Consider the following 18,750-nt stretch of genomic DNA (forward strand, 5'->3'; position numbering starts at 1 on the left):
GATGCTTGAGTTATCTTAGTAAATGAACATTCATCTAGAGATAGAGTTTGTTTAGGAAGGTGTCTAGGCCTAAGGTAGATAGATTGGTTGAAAGTTAACATCTTTAGATTAAAACTTGATCACCCAAGGTCAATTCCTCTAGCCCATGAGTTCTTTTATCCTAAAAGAAAGAAAACTTTGTCCTTTATTGCATTTTAGTATCATTCTAGCTAAAAAATCATCTCACCAATTGATAGCACTTAAATTAAACATGGTCTTGCATTCCCTTTGCTTTAGAATCACTTAGAACTGGTTTGACATTCTTTATTCTACAACATTTGATTAGGAGCCTTGAAACTCCTATCATCAGCAAGTTTAACACAACATTTATACCCGGTTGGAAGGGTTAATCACGACCTTTATACCCGGTCAGAAGGGTTAATTTTAATTTTAATTAGGAGTTTAGGGTATTTAGGATCTGAGCTCTGATACCATGTTAGATTTGAGTTTATTATGGGCTTACAACTTAAAATCAATTGGCGATTAGTGGATTGGCTCTAACCCTTTATATATTATTAATGTCCTTTAGAATATATATCCCTAATACCTTTCCTCGAGATGATGGCTTTTATCAGCCAGAAATCTCTGAACTTTAAGACAGTTATACTCGGTCGAGTGAGTCAATTACGACCTTTATACCCGATCGGATATGAAAAGTTCGATATTCATTTTTCAGAAATTCCAGGAGAGATTCGTTCAAAGTATTACCGTTTACAACAAGAATCAGAAAAAGTCTTTAGTCTTTACTTAACTGCATATCTCAAGGTTGAGCCGGACCAACAGGCTGAGAAGATTGTTGTTGCTGCTGGGGCTCGTGATGTTCAGATTCTTTTGGTTCAGGAGAGTCGGAGAGTTTTGGTTCATGTACTTCTTCTTCCTTAGATGATGGCGCCTTTGGTGATTCAGACAAGTGAACTCTAGCAAACTCATCAACCACTTTCCTCTTGTCTTCTTCCTCAGCCATACCAACTTTCTCCTACGCCTTCTGTCCAACTTCTTCTGCAGCTTTAGCCACTTTTCTGAAAGCCCCAGTGACCCACGTGGCACCCGTGAGAACATACCGGTTCTTCATTATAGCCGTCTGCTCAGATGCAGCGATCGCTGATATGGTCTTCTCCGACACTTGGTACTTGTGATCAATTTACCTGACTTTATCATCCACCACGACTGTTCCGGTGTTGATCTTGTCGGTGAAACCGAATTTCTTGTCGAGAGATGCGACTCTGGCTGATGCTGTGGATGTTAGCTGGTGTTTCTCGTCAACGCTCTTGGCTTTGGCGATTGCGTCTTTTCCTAGGATGAAGCCCTTTGCGAGCATGCTGCTGACAACATCTTCGGCTTTTCGAAACACGGAATCACCTGCACGGGGAGACTTGCTGCTATCCTTGGGTTCCTAGGGAGAGATGAAATGGTTAAGAGATTGCTAGTGAAGATGTGAAGAGAAAAGTGAGGTTATTACCAAGGAAGCTAAAGCCTCAGGAGATCAACAATCGTTGCTCCCTGAAGTGATAAGACTCATAAACACTCAGTCGCTGGAAAACATAAGAGGAAGTGATAGAGGCACTGAACACACCGAGAGAAGAACCGCAGTTTCAGCTCCTTGTAGATCCTTGAAAGTGACATATGCCAACTTAGACCGTTCTGCCTCGCTGTACAAACGTGGTAAAAAAAAGAGTAAAGGAGATGAAGAACAAACGAGTTTTTTTTTTAATGTTAAAAAAAAGCGTTTTTTAAATCTAAACTTTCGAGTAAAGCAAAGCGCAAACCTCAGGGTCTCAGGGTAGAGAATACCGCCAGAGAAGGAAACAAACTCCTTGAGGTCACGATCGGTTGCTCCTAGAGATACATTGCTCACTTCCACAGTTGTCATCATCTGCAAGCAAGATGCAATGTCACCCAGTGTTGCGGACCCAGCATTAACTTTACGTGGAGTCAATATCTGTTTAAGTTAAAAATAAATGTCAAAGAGGGGTCAATGGAGAATCGAACCAGGAAGATACCATCTGAACTGCTAATTTTACATGTAATGTATACACAAATCAAGGTTTTTGTAAGATTTTTGTGGTGTCACTTGGCGACACTCCTTTTTTAGTGGGTCCGTCCCTGAATTGTCACCGACACTTAGAACACATTTAATGGTTAGAGGTTTCTAAAATAAAAAATATTAGTATTATCATTATTTATTTATGTTTTTTTTAAACCATTTAATTTTTTTTGAACAACATCATTTAATCATCTATTTGAATGACGTCTGTTCTTTTTAGTATCCTAAAGTATTTTAAAAATTCTTAGTTAAGAATTTTTGCTCATTTTCTCTCCTAATTTTTTTTTACTTTAAATATTAAGAACTCCTAAAACTATCATTGGAGATGTTTTATGCTCTCTTTAATGCACAATATGGTCGGTTGGTTCTTCCCCTCCTCCCAAAATGTTCTCATTCTTTTTTTTAATCATATCTCTGCACTGATATCGTATCTCTCTCTCATGACCCTTCCTATTGTTTATAATTCTGTTTGAATATCTTCTATCCTTTCAATGAAGGTGCTCTTATGGCCTAAACTATGACTTACATTTGTTAAATTGGTGAGATTTAAGATTAATTGGTAGATTTTTGGTTAGTTAAATAATATAGATTTATTGGATTTTTAATAGTTTTAAATTTATATTAAATAACAAAATTTTATTATGAATATTTTTAGTTTTAAAATTTAATTTTAGTTAATTACTTTTCATACCTATTCCCCAAAACTGTTAGATTAATGATTTTGTTTTCATCCCTTCATAATATTATATTATGTATACTAGCATTAGTGAATATATTGGAATTGGTTTTTTCACGTTATGCAAAAATCTATTCTAACTATAATAATCTTTTGAAAAGAAACAGTTCTAAAGGTTAAACTTTTTTCTTTTTAAACACATCAAAAATTTAGTGCAAATCTTTTTCTGATATTCTTTTTTGGGAAATTTGGCAAAAATGAACAAAACAACTATAATCTTGTCCCTTATTACAAAATCAATTTTTATCACTTTTGGACTTTCACTACCCTTTTTGTAAATAAAAATTCATATCAATATATTTACGATGCAAAAAAAAAGGAAAAATATAAAACATGAAGTAGTCAAGCATTTGAATATATGAAAAATAATTTTTGATTGAAAAAGATATTTGGAATAGTAAGTTCGAAAATTGGCTAAAAATGTTAGTAAATCAGATCTACCATCTACGATGACTTAGAATATGCAATCTAAATAAGACACAATGATCTAATGAACATAGAATGTGCAATACACCGAAAACATTTTCATATACTAAGGCAGAATAACAAATCCTCATTAATGTATTTATGATAGATCAGAATACCTAATAATTAGTCACTAATCTACCTTGGTAGAACATACATTCTTTTAACCTTCCTTTTATCTATAACCTTGGTATACCCTATCTATGGTCACATCTATTTTCTAACTTTGATAGAATGTAAGTTTTAGTAGATTTGTATATAATATCCGAAAATATATGAAAAAACGGTTACAAAATATTCTCTCAATCTTTTAAATTTTTTTATTTCCTTTTTTAAATGTTGTTGCCTAAATGTGAGTCTTCTTCGTTACCACAACGATTTTGGCAAAATCATGGGGCTTCTTCTCTTTTTCCTAGTTCTTCCAAACTTTGGTCTATCTAACATAAGAAGATGCACATATATGCTTCTTCTGGTTTGTGGAAATCGTTCATAAGAAGTGGATGGAGATTTCTTGTTGATGAGGAAAAATGAGGTAGATTTCTTACTTTGGAGACAAGTAAAACCATTGACAACCTAAGAGTTATGGTTTGTGAGGACTTTGGAAACAATGTAAACATGGTCAATATCGAGATGAGTTACTTACCTTCTGATTTGGTCAATAGCATCGACTCACCACCTGTTTTAATCACCAATGATCAGCAGAGAAAGAAGGAGGACAATGGAGAGATGTGACGATGAGCTGAATTTAGACGGGCCAAACAAAGAAGGTGTCGACGGCGAAAATGAAATCGCCTCTTCGATTTAGAAAGAAGAGTCGGAGACGATAGTAGGGTTCTGTTTCTTTTTTTTCACTTCTTAGTTTTTACTTCTTATTTCATTAAAGTAAACTATATTTTAAAGAAAAAGACAAAACTGAATTTTTATTATTGTTTATTCTATAAAGACAATGATTTTGGTTTTAATTCTAAGAGGACAAGAATATAGTTGTTTTGTTCCTTTTTGCCAAATTTTCATTCTTTTTTTCGCTTGCCTGAACCAACGTTGTAGGATAATTGTAGTAGTATAATATATTTTTTTATTTACATATCATATATCAAAGAACAAAAGCAAGGTAAAAGGATAAATAATTATGTTGCGGTAAAAAAAAATTATGTTGCCCAAACATATAATACACGATGTGCATCGTTATGATGCTTCTTTCCTTCAACTCTAAGAAATAATGTAATATCATAAGTGCATATGTTATAATAAAAATCGATTAGTTAAAACAATCGATTAGTTCTGTGAACTTCAATGTAATATTAGATTAACTAGGGTCATAGCTCCGCGCAAGCGCGGGGTAAGTTATTGATGCATTATGTAGCCTTATGTAAGGGATTTTGGTTTTTTTTTTTAACTTTTGTTTTTTTGTGTTGTATATAATTTATATTATAATAGATTGATTAGGTTGATATGAGAATAACCAGTGATTTCTTATGTGTTGATATTTCATATCTTATGTGTGGACGTCTAAAAGAGTTTCCGATTTATCTTCATGAATTTGACATCTAGCAACATTTTTTCCATGAATATGTCGGATAGAGACGCACATATCCGCTGAGATTCAACATCTGATACGCTGACTAATTGTCATTCTCATTAGCTATCCAGTAAATCCGCAAGCTGTGCAAGTATAAGAAAAAAATTATCTACCACAATTTAGAAACCATAAACAATAGTGAAACCTTTTATTAGACATAGAGCAAGAGAATATACATAACCCTATAAATATGGTCAAGGCGAGATCTTTTAACAGAAATAAAAATTGAATCTCCATGAGGTCCTCTCCGGTCTATGCGAACTCTCTTAATCCGCCCAAAAAATTGTGTTTCTTTTTCATTGGTTGTTCCTGTAGTTGTCAGCTGTGTAAATGATTTTGTTCACCTCCTCCTTGAAACTACCAATGTGTTCTAATTCAGATTTGAAGTCTGTGAAATTAGTGAATCCTTCCATGGCATACATGTCTTAGCGGACAACTTCGGGAAGTAGAACAAACAACAAAGAAAAGTTATATTAATCAAGTTTTCAGTAGGACTATGAAATTCTATTAATTTAAAGAGTTTCAATGATACATGACACTGAATATAGCGGTTTAGAGTGTAATGGTTTATCATTGGAGATGAGAGTTAAGCGACGAAGTGGGAGAACCCTAGGCCCTAGCTTAGAGACGGTGAAAAAGAATAGACGATTAGAAAGCTTTTTTGGGTCTATCTGACGCATCAGCCTTACCTTTTAAGGCTTATGTAGAAACTGAGTGCGATAGGCCGCGAGTTAATTAAAATGACCCAACAACCTTTAATTTATTACACAGCCCTGTTCGAAAACTCACCGCTAAGGGCTGTAAAATCTCCGGAAAAACGTAACTCGGGCACCAACGGTGACGATTTAGACTGATTCGGTCTGAAAATTGGGATTTTTTAAAAAAATTAATTTTTACTCGTTTCATCCTATAATCGAGTAGTATGTATAGAGATTCATGATGTTTTCATGAAAATGGCAAAAAACGAAGAAATTGATGTATAACTCGTGAAAAATTATGAACCGTCGGAGTCAATAAATACGACTTGTAAAAGTCATAATTGCTTTTAATTAAACTTAATCATAAGAACATGCAAAACACCCATAATTTTTGTTCGAACTCGGGCTGTTAGCCTTTTTAAAGATGTGTAATCCACTGTACTAAATGATAGTTATTGGTTTAGTTGTAAATTTATTTTGTTTAAAACTTGAAATTTTGTATGAAATAAATTGATAGAATGTATTGTTTAAGGAACTATGTTTTTTGTTAATAGAATGTAAATTCTTTGTAAAATCTACATAGGAGGTTTGCGACAAAAACAATGGTTCAAAAGACAAGCAGAAGCAACTTCTCCTCTTGCCTTGCAATAGTCAAAGCAAGCAGCCACACCACAGTTGGTATCATCTGGTAATGCCGCATGTTCTTCAAAAGGGCATTCACAACCACCCTTCACACACGTGGGGTGTCCTAGTGGTGATGGGCATTTGAGTCTAGCACAATCAGAGTTCTTCTTGCAAGGTTGATATCAAGTTCGTGCCAGAATTGGTGTACCTGTAACGATCATGTAAATTATTGACATATTTATAATCATGAATCATGCTGATGAGGAGTACGAATAGTTAATTACAAAAAAAAAAATCCTATTTGATTTAAACTCACATGTTTAAAAAAGCAGAATACCAATGAATATCAAAGCTGATTTCTCCATTTTTGTTGTGGTAGTAGTTAGTCTCTTTTCTTTTTGAATGACTAAATGATGTGCTTACAGAGATTATTTATAACGGGTAGAAAATAAGGGTTTTCTAACCATGAATAATATGTTATTTCTTTCACTTTTAAAACAATATGTTTTACAATTGTGGGGTTAATTAGTAGCTGATGTAGCTTTGGATTTTTTGCTTTCAAATTTATGCCGTAAATTTTATAGATTTAGCTTTAGATTTTATTGTTATAGAATTATTATAAAGATTTAAAAGCACTAAACATATAGATTAGAAAAATTGATTTCTTGAATCATTATATTTCTTTTTAAAAATATTGGGTTGTAGCTTTAGATTTTCTTAATAAAGTTTGATTGCTTTGATTTTACTGATGTACAGTGAAATGTAGCTGTGTAAAACACTCACAGCCATCACCAATCACCTCATGAATTTCATTGCTTAATGATTTTTTTCCTTTCTTTTGCGAAAGGTCAATATTCTCATTTATTTATCAGCTAATATCTTAACTAATACATCAATAGTATCTGATAATTTTCAATATTAAATCATGTATTTTTGAAAGAGTATCAGTGTCCAATATACTACTTTGCAATTACTTTTTAAAAATATAATATTTTATCCGCACAGATGCTTGTATAGTTGTATTTCTTATAACTGTGTAGAATTAGTTAATATAAAAAGATTGAATATATCGTTTATAATTTGAGATTTTATATCATGAAACTTTAAAACACTATTGTTTTGTGACTTGTTTGACGTAATTAGTATATTATAGTTTATATTAATTTATTATATCGTTAGTAATTAACAAAGTTCAAGTTATTCCTCCAATAATTGGTACAAAAAAAATTATTGTGCTTTTTCAGTAATTTACTGTTAAGAGAATAAATTTGTAAATGTTATGTGATATAATTTTAAGTTATATTACGCTGATTTAAATTATTTTATATTTTCTACAAAACAATTTATGGATATTGTTATTTTCGGCTCATTTGAATACTCGAAGAAAAATCTACTGATGGACTACACATACGTTTGGGGATTAGCATACATCTTTTCATATGTTTCCTAGGTTAAAAATAATAATATTTCCATTTTATCTTCTATTTAAATTTAAAATTTCTAAATATCCATTTTGCATGAACTTTTGATGATTTCTAAATGGTTTAATCCATCTTTTATATGTTTCAAAATTTATTTAATGTTTTTATAGTTCAAATAAGCTAATCTTTTCTTGTATTGAATTCACAAACGTAAGGCCATCAAAAGTAAACTAACAACCATAAAATAAAGTAACATAATTTTGTACTATTCGGATTTAATTTTTATCAAACTATGCGCTTATTTTGGTCATATTTTTTTTCTTTATAGGTTATTTTTCTCACAAAAGTTTTTTGATGCTATTATATAGGGGTATTTCTCATCTCAAAACGGTTGAGATCAAATTAGCATTTTCGGTTCGGATTTAGTTTGGATATCTGCTCTTGTTACAAACGCAGAGACGATAAAATTGACTTTTCTATGCCAGTCATAACTACCAAACCGACCATGAATCCAATGTTACAAGAACACAAGTCTTGGTACTAAATGAAAAGTTCGATATTCATTTTTCAGAAATTCCAGGAGAGATTCGTTCAAAGTATTACCGTTTACAACAAGAATCAGAAAGTCTTTAGTCTTTACTTAACTGCATATCTCAAGGTTGAGCCGGACCAACAGGCTGAGAAGATTGTTGTTGCTGCTGGGGCTCTTGATGTTCAGATTCTTTTGGTTCAGGAGATTCAGAGCGTTTTGGTTCATGTACGTCATCTTCCTTAGATGATGGCGCCTTTGGTGATTCAGACAAGTGAACTCTAGCAAACTCATCAACCACTTTCCTCTTGTCTTCTTCCTCAGCCATACCAACTTTCTCCTTCGCCTTCTGTCCAACTTCTTCCGCAGCTTTAGCCACTTTGTTGAAAGCACCGGTGACCCACGTGGCGCCCGTGAGAACGTACCGGTTCTTCATTATAGCCGAACCCGCATTGCTCACAGTCTGCTCAGCTGCAGCGATCGCTGATTTGGTCTTCTCAGAGACTTGGTACTTGTGATCAACTTCCCTGACTTTATCGCCCACCACGACTGTTCCGGTGTTGATCTTGTCGGTGAAACCGAGTTTCTTGTCGAGCGATGCGACTTTGGCTGATGCAGTGGATGTAAGCTGGTGTTTCTCGTCGACGCTCTTGGCTTTTGCGATTGCGTCTTTTCCTAGAATGAAGCCCTTTGCGAGCATGCTGCTCACAACATCTTCGGCTTTTCTCAAGACGGAGTCACCTGCCCGGGGAGACTTGCTAATTTCCTTGGGCTCCTGAGGAGATGAAATGGTTAGGAGATTGCTAGTGACGATGTGAAGAGAAAAGTGAGGTTATTACCAAGGAAGCTAAAGCCTCAGGAGATAGTTGGTAGTCCGGAGCCATAGTGACAATGACTGAAGAATCAACAATCGTTGCTCCCTGACGTAAAAACACTCATCAGTCGCTTGAAAACATAAGCGGAAGTGATAGAGGGGTGAGAAGTAGTGAACATACCGAGAGAAGAACAGCAGTTTCAGCTCCTTGTAGATCCTTGAAAGTGACATATGCCAATTTGGACCGTTCTGTCTCGCTGTACAAACGTGGTAAAAAAAAAAAAAAAGAGTTAAGAAGCTGAAGAACAAAAGAGTTAAAAAAATGTAAGCTTTGGAGTAAAGCGCAAACCTTTGGGTCTCGAGGTAGAGAATGTCGCCAGAGAAGGAAAAGAACTCCTTGAGGTCACGATCGGTTGCTCCTAGAGAAACATTGCTCACTTTCACAGTTGTCATCATCTGCAAGCAAAGATGCAATGTCACCAGAATCACAATGTTATGGCCTAAAACTATGACTACAACGATACAAAGATGAGAGATCACAATGGCATTATATCATAATCTCATTAAATGAACCTCAGAATCTTAAAGGAAAAGCTAATCTGTTAATGAATCGCATATTACAGACTACAAAAATCAAAACTTGCAAAACCAGAATCTAACACCCATTTTCGCACATATCTTACAGCATAGCAACACCTATTCAAACAGATCTGTTTACATCTTCCCCAATATCAAACTCAACAGCAAACAACAAAACGACAACATGGATCCTGTCGGGAAAAAATTAAAAATCTAAAAAAAAACGATTAGAAGAACTTACCGACATGGCGGAGATCGCTTGACGCGGATCGAAACGTTTTAAGTTTTTTTTTTTTTTTGGTTCTTCTCTTTGTTTTCACCTGACGAAGAAGCGAAAACTGAAAAAATCAAAAGGAAGAAAAATCTATGGGAAGCGGATTTGCTGTGAGAGGAGAGAGACCCCCGTTTTTTAACACACCCTCGGAAAACGGACGACGTGAGTGGTCTTTGGATTTGTCACGTGCTTTGGTCGTGATTGCAGTTTCTCACGTGTCAGGGTCTCTATCTTTTCACTTCTTCCACTTTTGACCCTTTCTATGCACGTAAAGGTCTATTATTAATATCTAATTAATTTAATGATGCACCCTTTATTTTTATGATTATCCTAAATCTGTTCTGATTGTTCCAAAAAATTTACTTTATCCCACCAATTACAATCGTCCACGTATGTAGCGTTCACATCATAAGAGAATCATCTCTTGTATATGATTAGCTAAATAAATTATAGGGGATCTTATGATAAGATTCTTAATTTCTTATCTTACGCAACCCCTAATAACATTTAATCTCTCGGAGGAGGATATACCTGTAAGATTCTAAACTATCTGGCACTTTTTAGAATATTATGAAAAAGCGAGGGTGGAAAATAATCTGACACTTCACGTTTCTCATCTCTCTCTCTCTCTCTCTCTTCCCGCGATTCACGTTTTTCTCCATCTGATACTGTCGGGGAGAGAGAGAGAGAGGATTCCGCCGCCGATTCGAAAGATCGCCGTCACGTTCTCTCCTCCCTCGATCTCCGTGTACCGTCAAAATCGAATCTTTCGTGGTGGGTTTCTCGAGTAAGAGAGAGAAAAGGGGGAAAATGAGTTTTCAGGATTTAGAGGCGGGAAGAGGAAGACAGTTAGCTTCTTCAAGCAACATCAACGGCGGAGGAGGTCGACAAGACACGACGCAAGCCGTAGCTTCCGGTGTATTTGAGATCAACACAGCCGTCTCTAGCTTCCACCGCCTCGTCAACACTCTCGGTACTCCCAAAGACACGCCGGAGCTCCGAGATAAGCTGTAAGCTCCTCAAAAAGTTATCTCCTTTATGAATTGAATTGTTTCTAATTCAATTGCTTTAGGCACAAGACAAGACTGCATATCGGAGAGTTGGTGAAAGACACGTCAGTTAAGCTTAAAGAAGCTAGTAAAACTGATCATCAAAGAGGTGTTGATGTGAGTGTGTTTATGGGATTCTTGTTTCTTCTTCTTCTGTTGGTATTTGAATTTGAATGGTTTGTTTTTGTATCGTGTGTGTGTGTTAGCAAAGGAAGAAGATTGTGGATGCTAAGCTTGCAAAGGACTTTCAATCTGTATTGAAAGAGTTTCAAAAGGCTCAGCGTCTCGCTGCTGAAAGAGAAACTGTCTATGCTCCTCTTTTCACCAATCCATCTCCTCCATCTAGGTAAATGCAAATAATCGAAAAAATGGCTTATACTTTGTTTTTTGGTTTTGTGTATTAAGTTTTTGGCTTTGGTAAGTATAGCTATACAGCCAGTGAGATAGATGTGAGTGGAGATAAGCATCAAGAGCAGCGTGCGCTTCTTGTGGAATCAAAAAGGTAAGTTTATACTGACTAAAGTGGAGGGATTCTTTTTACTGAGATGACTTGGTTTGTTGCAGGCAAGAACTTGTACTGCTGGACAATGAGATTGTGTTTAATGAGGCTATAATCGAGGAAAGAGAGCAAGGGATACAAGAAATCCAGCAGCAAATTGGCGAGGTGCACGAGATCTTCAAAGACTTGGCTGTGCTGGTACATGATCAAGGCACCATGATCGGTATAACTTATTCTAAAAACCCTGTCTATAATAAAACTCCACTTGTGTCTTCATAACCTCAGTCAAACACATGTTTTTTACTTTCTACGCAGATGATATTGGTACTCACATCGATAACTCCCACGCTGCAACAGCACAAGGAAGATCTCATCTCGCTAAAGCTTCAAAAACACAAAGATCGAGTTCAACTCTGGTATAAACGATATTAAACCTGTTGATCATTCCGTGAATTTGTTTTTGATGATTTAGGATGATGATCAGAGCAAGATATATAAAATGATTCTTGCTGTTGTTGTTTTCTATCTTGCAGATGTGCTTGCTTATGGTGATTTTTGGAATCGTACTCCTGATTGTTATCATAGTGCTCGCGGTTTGATTCTCCAGAACTCATGAAAGCATGAAAAAGTGGTTTCATCGTCAATCTTTCTCAGAGATCTTAATGTGTATCTTTGTCACTTGACAACACACTTTGTTGCTACCATTTAGTCTGTTTGACTACACTGGTCTTTGGTCTCTTGTTTTGGAGTACAAAGAGTGGTTTGGTTTGGTTTGGTTTGGTTTGGTTTGAGGGTGTCAGTGTTAATGCTGTCTTTGTAATATATTTTGTTGCAGACCAAAGTTGATGGTGCAAGGGAAAATCCTTTATCTGTGTGTTCTTGTAAGTGAAATTTTTGATTAGCTGACAATGATGCTAAGTAAACCTTCAATGAGTATACAAAGGTTTGAGTCAATGAATTTTACTCATATAGAACAAAGTATGAACAAATCAAAATATCATCTAGAGAAAAGAAGGCCTTGATTGAGATAACAAGCAGCTGTAGGATCCTTAAGGCATCCACAGAAAGCCTCTTCGTCTTTCGGAAATGACTTTGGCAACGGATGATCAGGAGTAACACCCACCTATTCCAAAACCAAAACCAAAAACAGAGTAGATAAGAAACATAGTAGTGGTGTAGTGTCACAGAGGGTGTCATTACAGAACGTGTTCAAACCTTGTCTATATCCGTGTGAGCTGGTGTTTCGTATCTAGCAACTGTTACCGCCAAGCCCGAACCATCAGACAGTTGAAACACCGACTGTATCTTACTGCAAAATATTTAAAAAGAATCTCAAGAATATTAATCACAAAGGCTCAGTTCTTGAAGAGAAGAAGAAGAGAGAATCAAGATGACGCATTTTTGTTTTACCCTTTTCCGTAAGTAGGTTCTCCATAAACCAGAGCGCGTTTGTTATCTTTCAAGGCGCCTGCCAATATCTCACTAGCACTTGCGGTGCCTTTGTTAACCTGAGAGGTGAGAAGAAGATTGTGTGAGTGCTAAACATTCCATGGCATTTACATCATGGAGATAGATAGTGATTGGAGGAAAGCTTATACCAGGACGGCAAGAGGCTCAGAGGTTGCTATAGCATTGCTTCCATCAGTATCATATATATCTCTCACACCTCGGCTATCGCAAATATACACAATCACTCCTTTATCTAACCTGTGGATAGCAAAAGTTGAAGCTTCTGTTATGAGTCCTAAAACTTAATGACTCTTGGTATATGAGGTTTTACCAAAACTTAGCAATCTCAATGCCTTCAGGGAAAGAACCGCCACTGCAGCAAAAGAAAATTCATGTGTTCAAGAAAAGACTGTTGCAAAAACAAGAAGAAAAGCACTTCTTTGTCTTTACCTGTTGTCTCGAAGATCCAAGACGAATGCATTTACATTGTTGCCTCTCAAGGTCTCAATTGCTTCTTTGACTGCACCTACAAAACAAAAGTGTTCTGCTTTGAGCCAGAAAGTAGACAAGTTTGTAAGAAGGTATTATAGAATGCATACCAGAAGCATTTTGATTGAATGTTGTTAACTTGATATACCCAATCTTTGGGGAGTTACTCCCAGAGCCAGGAAGTTCACATAATCTTGCCTTCACTGGATTCACAGAAACTCGCTCTCTCCTGAATTAAACAATAACAGGAGTGACCCAAAGAATGAAGATAAATGTAAGCAACGCAGGTGATGGGAAGAGAATAATACGTCAAAGACAAGACTCTCGTTTCAGGTCCACTGCGAACCGCTAGCTCCACTGTGCTTCCTTCAGGTCCCCTGCATTATAACCAAAGCATCATCACAATCCATTTCTCAAAGCTAAATGAAGGATGAAAAGTGGAAACGTGGGCTCACTGCAACATCTGTGCAGCATCATATATGGTCAGAGTTTCTGTGGTTGTATTATCAATTCCTAAGATAACATCCCCCTGTGAAACTCCCGCCCTATATGCAGGACCACCTGGAGCAGCTGATATAACAACAAGCCCAGCTGCTGCTCCATCTGATGCAGCAGGGTAACCTATAGACAGCCCAACACCTGTAACCGCACCTTGAGTTCCAGACTACCTTCAACCAAAACATTCACTACATTCTTACAACACAATCTCTAGTAAGCTAGATTCAGAAGAGCGGTTCTCAGGAGCTCATACCCGCAAACTCTGAAACTTTCCGGGCTCCAAGAATCTAGTAAAAGGATCATCCAGTGTTGCAATCATTTTCTTGATAGCCATGTCTAAACACACAAACAAACACCAAAACTCAGAAGCAGTTTGTAAAAGGTTTCATTATTCAAAAGACATACAAGTCTCTTCTCGATTGTTCATGGGCTCATTGCGTAAAGCAGACTCTCTGTAACGAAACCAGCTTTGTCCGTTGAAGGTTTTATCGATATATGCACGATCAATTGTTCTCCAAGCTTCTAGGAAGAGAAGATTCTCTTCACTAAGACCCCCTACAGATACGAAAGACATCAACAGATGGTTCCTCAATATGTAAGAAAATGACAAACTTACATGATGGTGAATCAGTGGTAACAACAGAGATGGAGGAGACAAGCAGAACAGACACTAGCCGAACTAATGCAACGGAGAGGTTCTTTCTGAAACTGACTGATGATTTCATCATGATCTTTCCAGAAAACTTCCTATGATCATTTCTTTCGAGAAGACACCAGCATCTGTTACAGACGAACACGAGTCCTGGGTTTGCAATTCTCCTTGGGGGTCGAGCGTATCTAAAGCTGCTAGCTTTCAAAGTCTTTGAAGGTTGAGATACAAACAATTTCACCTGCAAAGCTTGAAACTCTATTACAACATTGCTTTCAGTTAAACAGACACGACTTCCATGTGAATTTCAGGAGATAAACAGAAATGAAAGATTAAAACTTGGTCAAGAAAAAGTACCTGGATTGAGAAATTAGGGTTTATAGTATTACGCTTAGTGAAAATTGGGGATAATGAAGAGCTCGCAAGGACCTCCATTGAAATGAGCTTCCCCTGCAAAAATTTCAACTCTGTTTTCCTTATCTGAAAAGTGTCAATATATAATTCTATAAATTGTCACTTTCTACAATCAGCTTAAAATCTTATATATCAAAATACGCGCGTATTTTTGTTTTTATTTATTTTTATATAAATATTTTGTTTTTAATTCTAAATTGGTATATATTATAATATATATGTGTTTATCAATTTTTAAAACATAATAAGTTTACTGTATATTTTTTTCATTGAATAGATTATTTCAAACTTTCACATGTATTTGTATCTTTTTCTATATATATATTTTCGGATTATTATTTCTTTATTAAAATAGTAACTATATATATAAAGATTAGCAAAATATTTTGTTATTATCATATTCAAAAATATTGTAACATTTCACAAATTTATAAAGTTTTTAAAAAATTAAACTTTTCGCTTCATAGATTTATATTATCGAGTAAATAATTAAACATTTAGTTTTTTTTTTAATTTTTAAAATAAACTATATAGTTTAAAATTTGTTTTTATTGGTTTAAGGTAGTAAAGATTAATCATTGTTAGATAATATGATTTTTTTTATTTTAAAAAAAAATCTTTATAATTTTAAAAGTTAACATCAACAAATATTAAAATATTTAGCATATAGATGTATAGTATTACAACTTTAAATTATATATATTTAATTTATACTATCTATAAAGCCAATGGATCATCTATTGTTTAAATCTAATTATTGATACCCAATAAAAATTTCTGAAGACCGGTCACACAAACCACACAATAAGGATCGATCTTTCTTCAATTCTTGCACTGTTTGCATTGTATATGTATTTGTATCTTTTTCTATATATATATTTTCGGATTATTATTTCTTTATTAAAATAGTAACTATATATATAAAGATTAGCAAAATATTTTGTTATTATCATATTCAAAAATATTGTAACATTTCACAAATTTATAAAGTTTTTAAAAAATTAAACTTTTCGCTTCATAGATTTATATTATCGAGTAAATAATTAAACATTTAGTTTTTTTTTTAATTTTTAAAATAAACTATATAGTTTAAAATTTGTTTTTATTGGTTTAAGGTAGTAAAGATTAATCATTGTTAGATAATATGATTTTTTTTATTTTAAAAAAAAATCTTTATAATTTTAAAAGTTAACATCAACAAATATTAAAATATTTAGCATATAGATGTATAGTATTACAACTTTAAATTATATATATTTAATTTATACTATCTATAAAGCCAATGGATCATCTATTGTTTAAATCTAATTATTGATACCCAATAAAAATTTCTGAAGACCGGTCACACAAACCACACAATAAGGATCGATCTTTCTTCAATTCTTGCACTGTTTGCAGGCCTTACTGACACGTGGCGGCCTGCGATTAGTGCGCCTTTTAATTTTTTTTTTTAATCAGGCAAAAAAAAAGAAAAAATTAGAAAAATGAGACTCTTTCATCTTAGATTTGTCTCAATAAGACTTGTAGAGGATTATTTAGGTAAATAAGATTTATATTCTCTTTAATACCATTATACCCTTATAATTAACCAAATTAACCTTAATTAAAATTTAAATTAATTCGTAATTGATTTAAGTTTTAATTAAAAAAAGAAGAAAAAACCACAAAAGGATTAAAAACTTGTTTACCCTAATATTTTTTTCACTTCCTTCTTCTCCGCCGTGTACCTTCAAGCCTTCAACCCTTTCAATGTCAATTTAGGGTAAGCGGAGAATCCTTATTTTTTTCATCGTAAATCATCAATTTTTTTGTCTCTAATCTCGTTTTTATCTTTCTTCTCTTTGTTCTCAGATACAATTCAGCGAATTGGGGATTTGTTCTTTGGTTTGTCAGACGGTCCTCTTCTCTCTCTACGGTTTCGTCGGACGGTATTCTTCTCTCACTACATGTTTCGTCGGACGGTCCCTTCACAGTTTCATGTAAGATCTGGTCTAAACCACATTGCATATCAGGCCTGACATCGAAAGGATCGAAAAATGGGTGTTACGCATTGCTTTTGATGATGAGAAGAATCCTTATCTACCGAAGGTTTTCTAATAGAGCCATCTTTGGAAAATTCATCCCTAAGGTTCTACTTCATTCTTTGCCTGAACTGTCTTTGATCTTTGCTCTGATATGTACATATAATGAGCAGAGCGCTGCTAGAGCTACTGTGCCAGGAGGTCCAAGTGTACCATGTAGTACAGCGAAGGCTGTGGAATGGGACGCTGCTTGGTCACAGAACCTTGACCTGTCGGGTCGTGCGGCTCTTGGAGTTCATGTTGCAGCTTATGAGGAAGATAAAGCCGAAGGTGCCCGTCCTAAGAAGCTACAGGCAGAGAAAACTGCAGAAGGCATTGTTTGACGATTAAACAAGGTTTATAATTATAAGCTAAATATATCATACAACAAACAATTAGACTTTGTGGCACAATGGATAAGGCACTGGTCTAGGGTATATCACACAACCAGAGATTATGGGATTGATCTCCAGCAGAGTCTCTTTTGTTTTTGTTTTTTAACGCTATCAGCCTCAACAACACGGCTCATTGTTCAAATCGTTCCTTTTGATTTACACCAGTACAAAGAGAAAAAGATCGGAGAAAGATCGTGGTAGTAGGAGAAAAACGTGGGAGAAAATATTCTATGACAGATTTAGGGTAGATTTATTTTAGATTTAGGAAACATCTTTAACCGAATATGGAAGTTTCCATATTTTCCGGATTTGTCTAGAATATGTATCCTACCTTACGCAGAACATAGTAGAGTAGATGAGAAACATATTCTTCCTTAAGCGTCACATAAGGTAAAAGGCAGAACATATTATGACAAATAATATAGATAAGGTATATTATTGTGTTGTAGCTATATGTCGTTATCAAGCTGTAGGTAGATTGAAGACAATTTTCTTGATTATAACGTAACATATTATAGCTTCGTTAGAATATATAAGAAAGGTTAGTTTACGCTATATACCCTTGATATATCTATGTATAAAACTTAGTATCCGATTTCTATACTAAGTAGATTACTAGAATGCGTTTTCTAACTGTAGCTAGAAAATAAAATAAAATATGATTCAACTTTTTTCAAAAAAAAAATTAAGCATATATATTGTCATACTTATGTTTCCAATAGTTGGTAAAACATGTCTAGAATTGCCAAAAATATCAGAAGTCCTAAAAGGACAAATAAAAGTTGAGAGTGTCTCATTTCTCCAATTTTCCAAAAAAAAAACTGTGCATGCGTTAATCTTGCTTTAATGGCATAAAATCAAGAAAAAATTGGCAAATTGGGCAAATTGCAAGTTTGATATTAGGGAGTTGGGCGACCTCGAGTTTAAATTAGAAGATTGGGCGAATCGCCTTTTCCAGACTTGTGAAATGTCGACAGTGGGCGCGCGTGGTTCTTGGTATTACGACCGTGCCACCTCTTGATTTTTTATTTAAAAATCAAAAAAGACCTAATAAAAGAATAAAAAAGAAGGAAATTAGAAAAACCAAAACATCCCTTATATCAAAATATACCAGAAACACCTCTAAACAGCTGCAATTGAGAACCAAACATAAGAAGAATCCCACATAAGAACCACTCTCGACTGTACCCAGATCGGCATGGTATCCCCCTCCAGCGTAACGCCCTCGAGGAGGGTGACTCGTAGTCAATGCGCCAGTGATAGAGAAGCAAATCCCAAGAAAATTCCCCGACTAGGCAAAACTGCGTCTCGTTATGCAGGTATCTCCTTTCGCTAAGCTTCGCTGTGAAATTCTTTGGAAAAAGTTTTTAAAAATAAAGCGTTGGGTAAATGTCTGGATTTGGTCATTGTATTTCAGTATCTAGCACGGAGTCCGAACTAGAGGAA

General features: G+C 35.0%; 4 protein-coding genes and 1 pseudogene across 4 annotated transcripts; 1 reads left to right on the forward strand and 4 right to left on the reverse strand.

Moving 5' to 3' along the window:
- Window positions 1–687: 687 nt before the first annotated feature.
- On the reverse strand, window positions 688–2,014 carry LOC106304532 (annotated as a pseudogene).
- Window positions 2,015–6,136: 4,122 nt separating this feature from the next.
- On the reverse strand, window positions 6,137–6,550 carry LOC106305631 (putative defensin-like protein 307). The gene is given in 2 exon segments (XM_013741984.1): window positions 6,137–6,393; window positions 6,502–6,550. Coding segments are annotated over 2 exon segments (306 nt in total).
- Window positions 6,551–8,068: 1,518 nt separating this feature from the next.
- On the reverse strand, window positions 8,069–9,988 carry LOC106301748 (binding partner of ACD11 1). The gene is made up of 5 exons (XM_013738217.1): window positions 9,770–9,988; window positions 9,299–9,405; window positions 9,131–9,206; window positions 8,975–9,055; window positions 8,069–8,910 (listed from the first exon to the last, which is right to left on the reverse strand). Exons 1-5 carry the CDS (start codon window positions 9,773–9,775, stop codon window positions 8,260–8,262), a joined length of 921 nt encoding a protein of 306 aa, XP_013593671.1. The 5' UTR covers window positions 9,776–9,988; the 3' UTR covers window positions 8,069–8,259.
- Window positions 9,989–10,411: 423 nt separating this feature from the next.
- Window positions 10,412–12,251, forward strand: LOC106306735 (syntaxin-23). The gene is made up of 7 exons (XM_013743462.1): window positions 10,412–10,812; window positions 10,875–10,968; window positions 11,058–11,197; window positions 11,279–11,353; window positions 11,416–11,573; window positions 11,666–11,766; window positions 11,884–12,251. The coding sequence occupies exons 1-7, from the start codon at window positions 10,613–10,615 to the stop codon at window positions 11,947–11,949; spliced, it is 834 nt and encodes a 277-aa protein (XP_013598916.1). The 5' UTR covers window positions 10,412–10,612; the 3' UTR covers window positions 11,950–12,251.
- On the reverse strand, window positions 12,060–14,931 carry LOC106306734 (carboxyl-terminal-processing peptidase 2, chloroplastic). Its single transcript, XM_013743461.1, has 13 exons — window positions 14,793–14,931; window positions 14,403–14,676; window positions 14,192–14,341; window positions 14,040–14,122; window positions 13,744–13,952; window positions 13,597–13,665; window positions 13,399–13,517; window positions 13,250–13,325; window positions 13,131–13,172; window positions 12,949–13,057; window positions 12,761–12,858; window positions 12,566–12,659; window positions 12,060–12,473 (listed from the first exon to the last, which is right to left on the reverse strand). Exons 1-13 carry the CDS (start codon window positions 14,868–14,870, stop codon window positions 12,348–12,350), a joined length of 1,527 nt encoding a protein of 508 aa, XP_013598915.1. The 5' UTR covers window positions 14,871–14,931; the 3' UTR covers window positions 12,060–12,347.
- Window positions 14,932–18,750: the final 3,819 nt, after the last annotated feature.

Source organism: Brassica oleracea, chromosome C7, assembly GCF_000695525.1.
Source record: "Brassica oleracea var. oleracea cultivar TO1000 chromosome C7, BOL, whole genome shotgun sequence".
In the NCBI taxonomy this organism is placed as follows: domain Eukaryota; kingdom Viridiplantae; phylum Streptophyta; class Magnoliopsida; order Brassicales; family Brassicaceae; genus Brassica; species Brassica oleracea.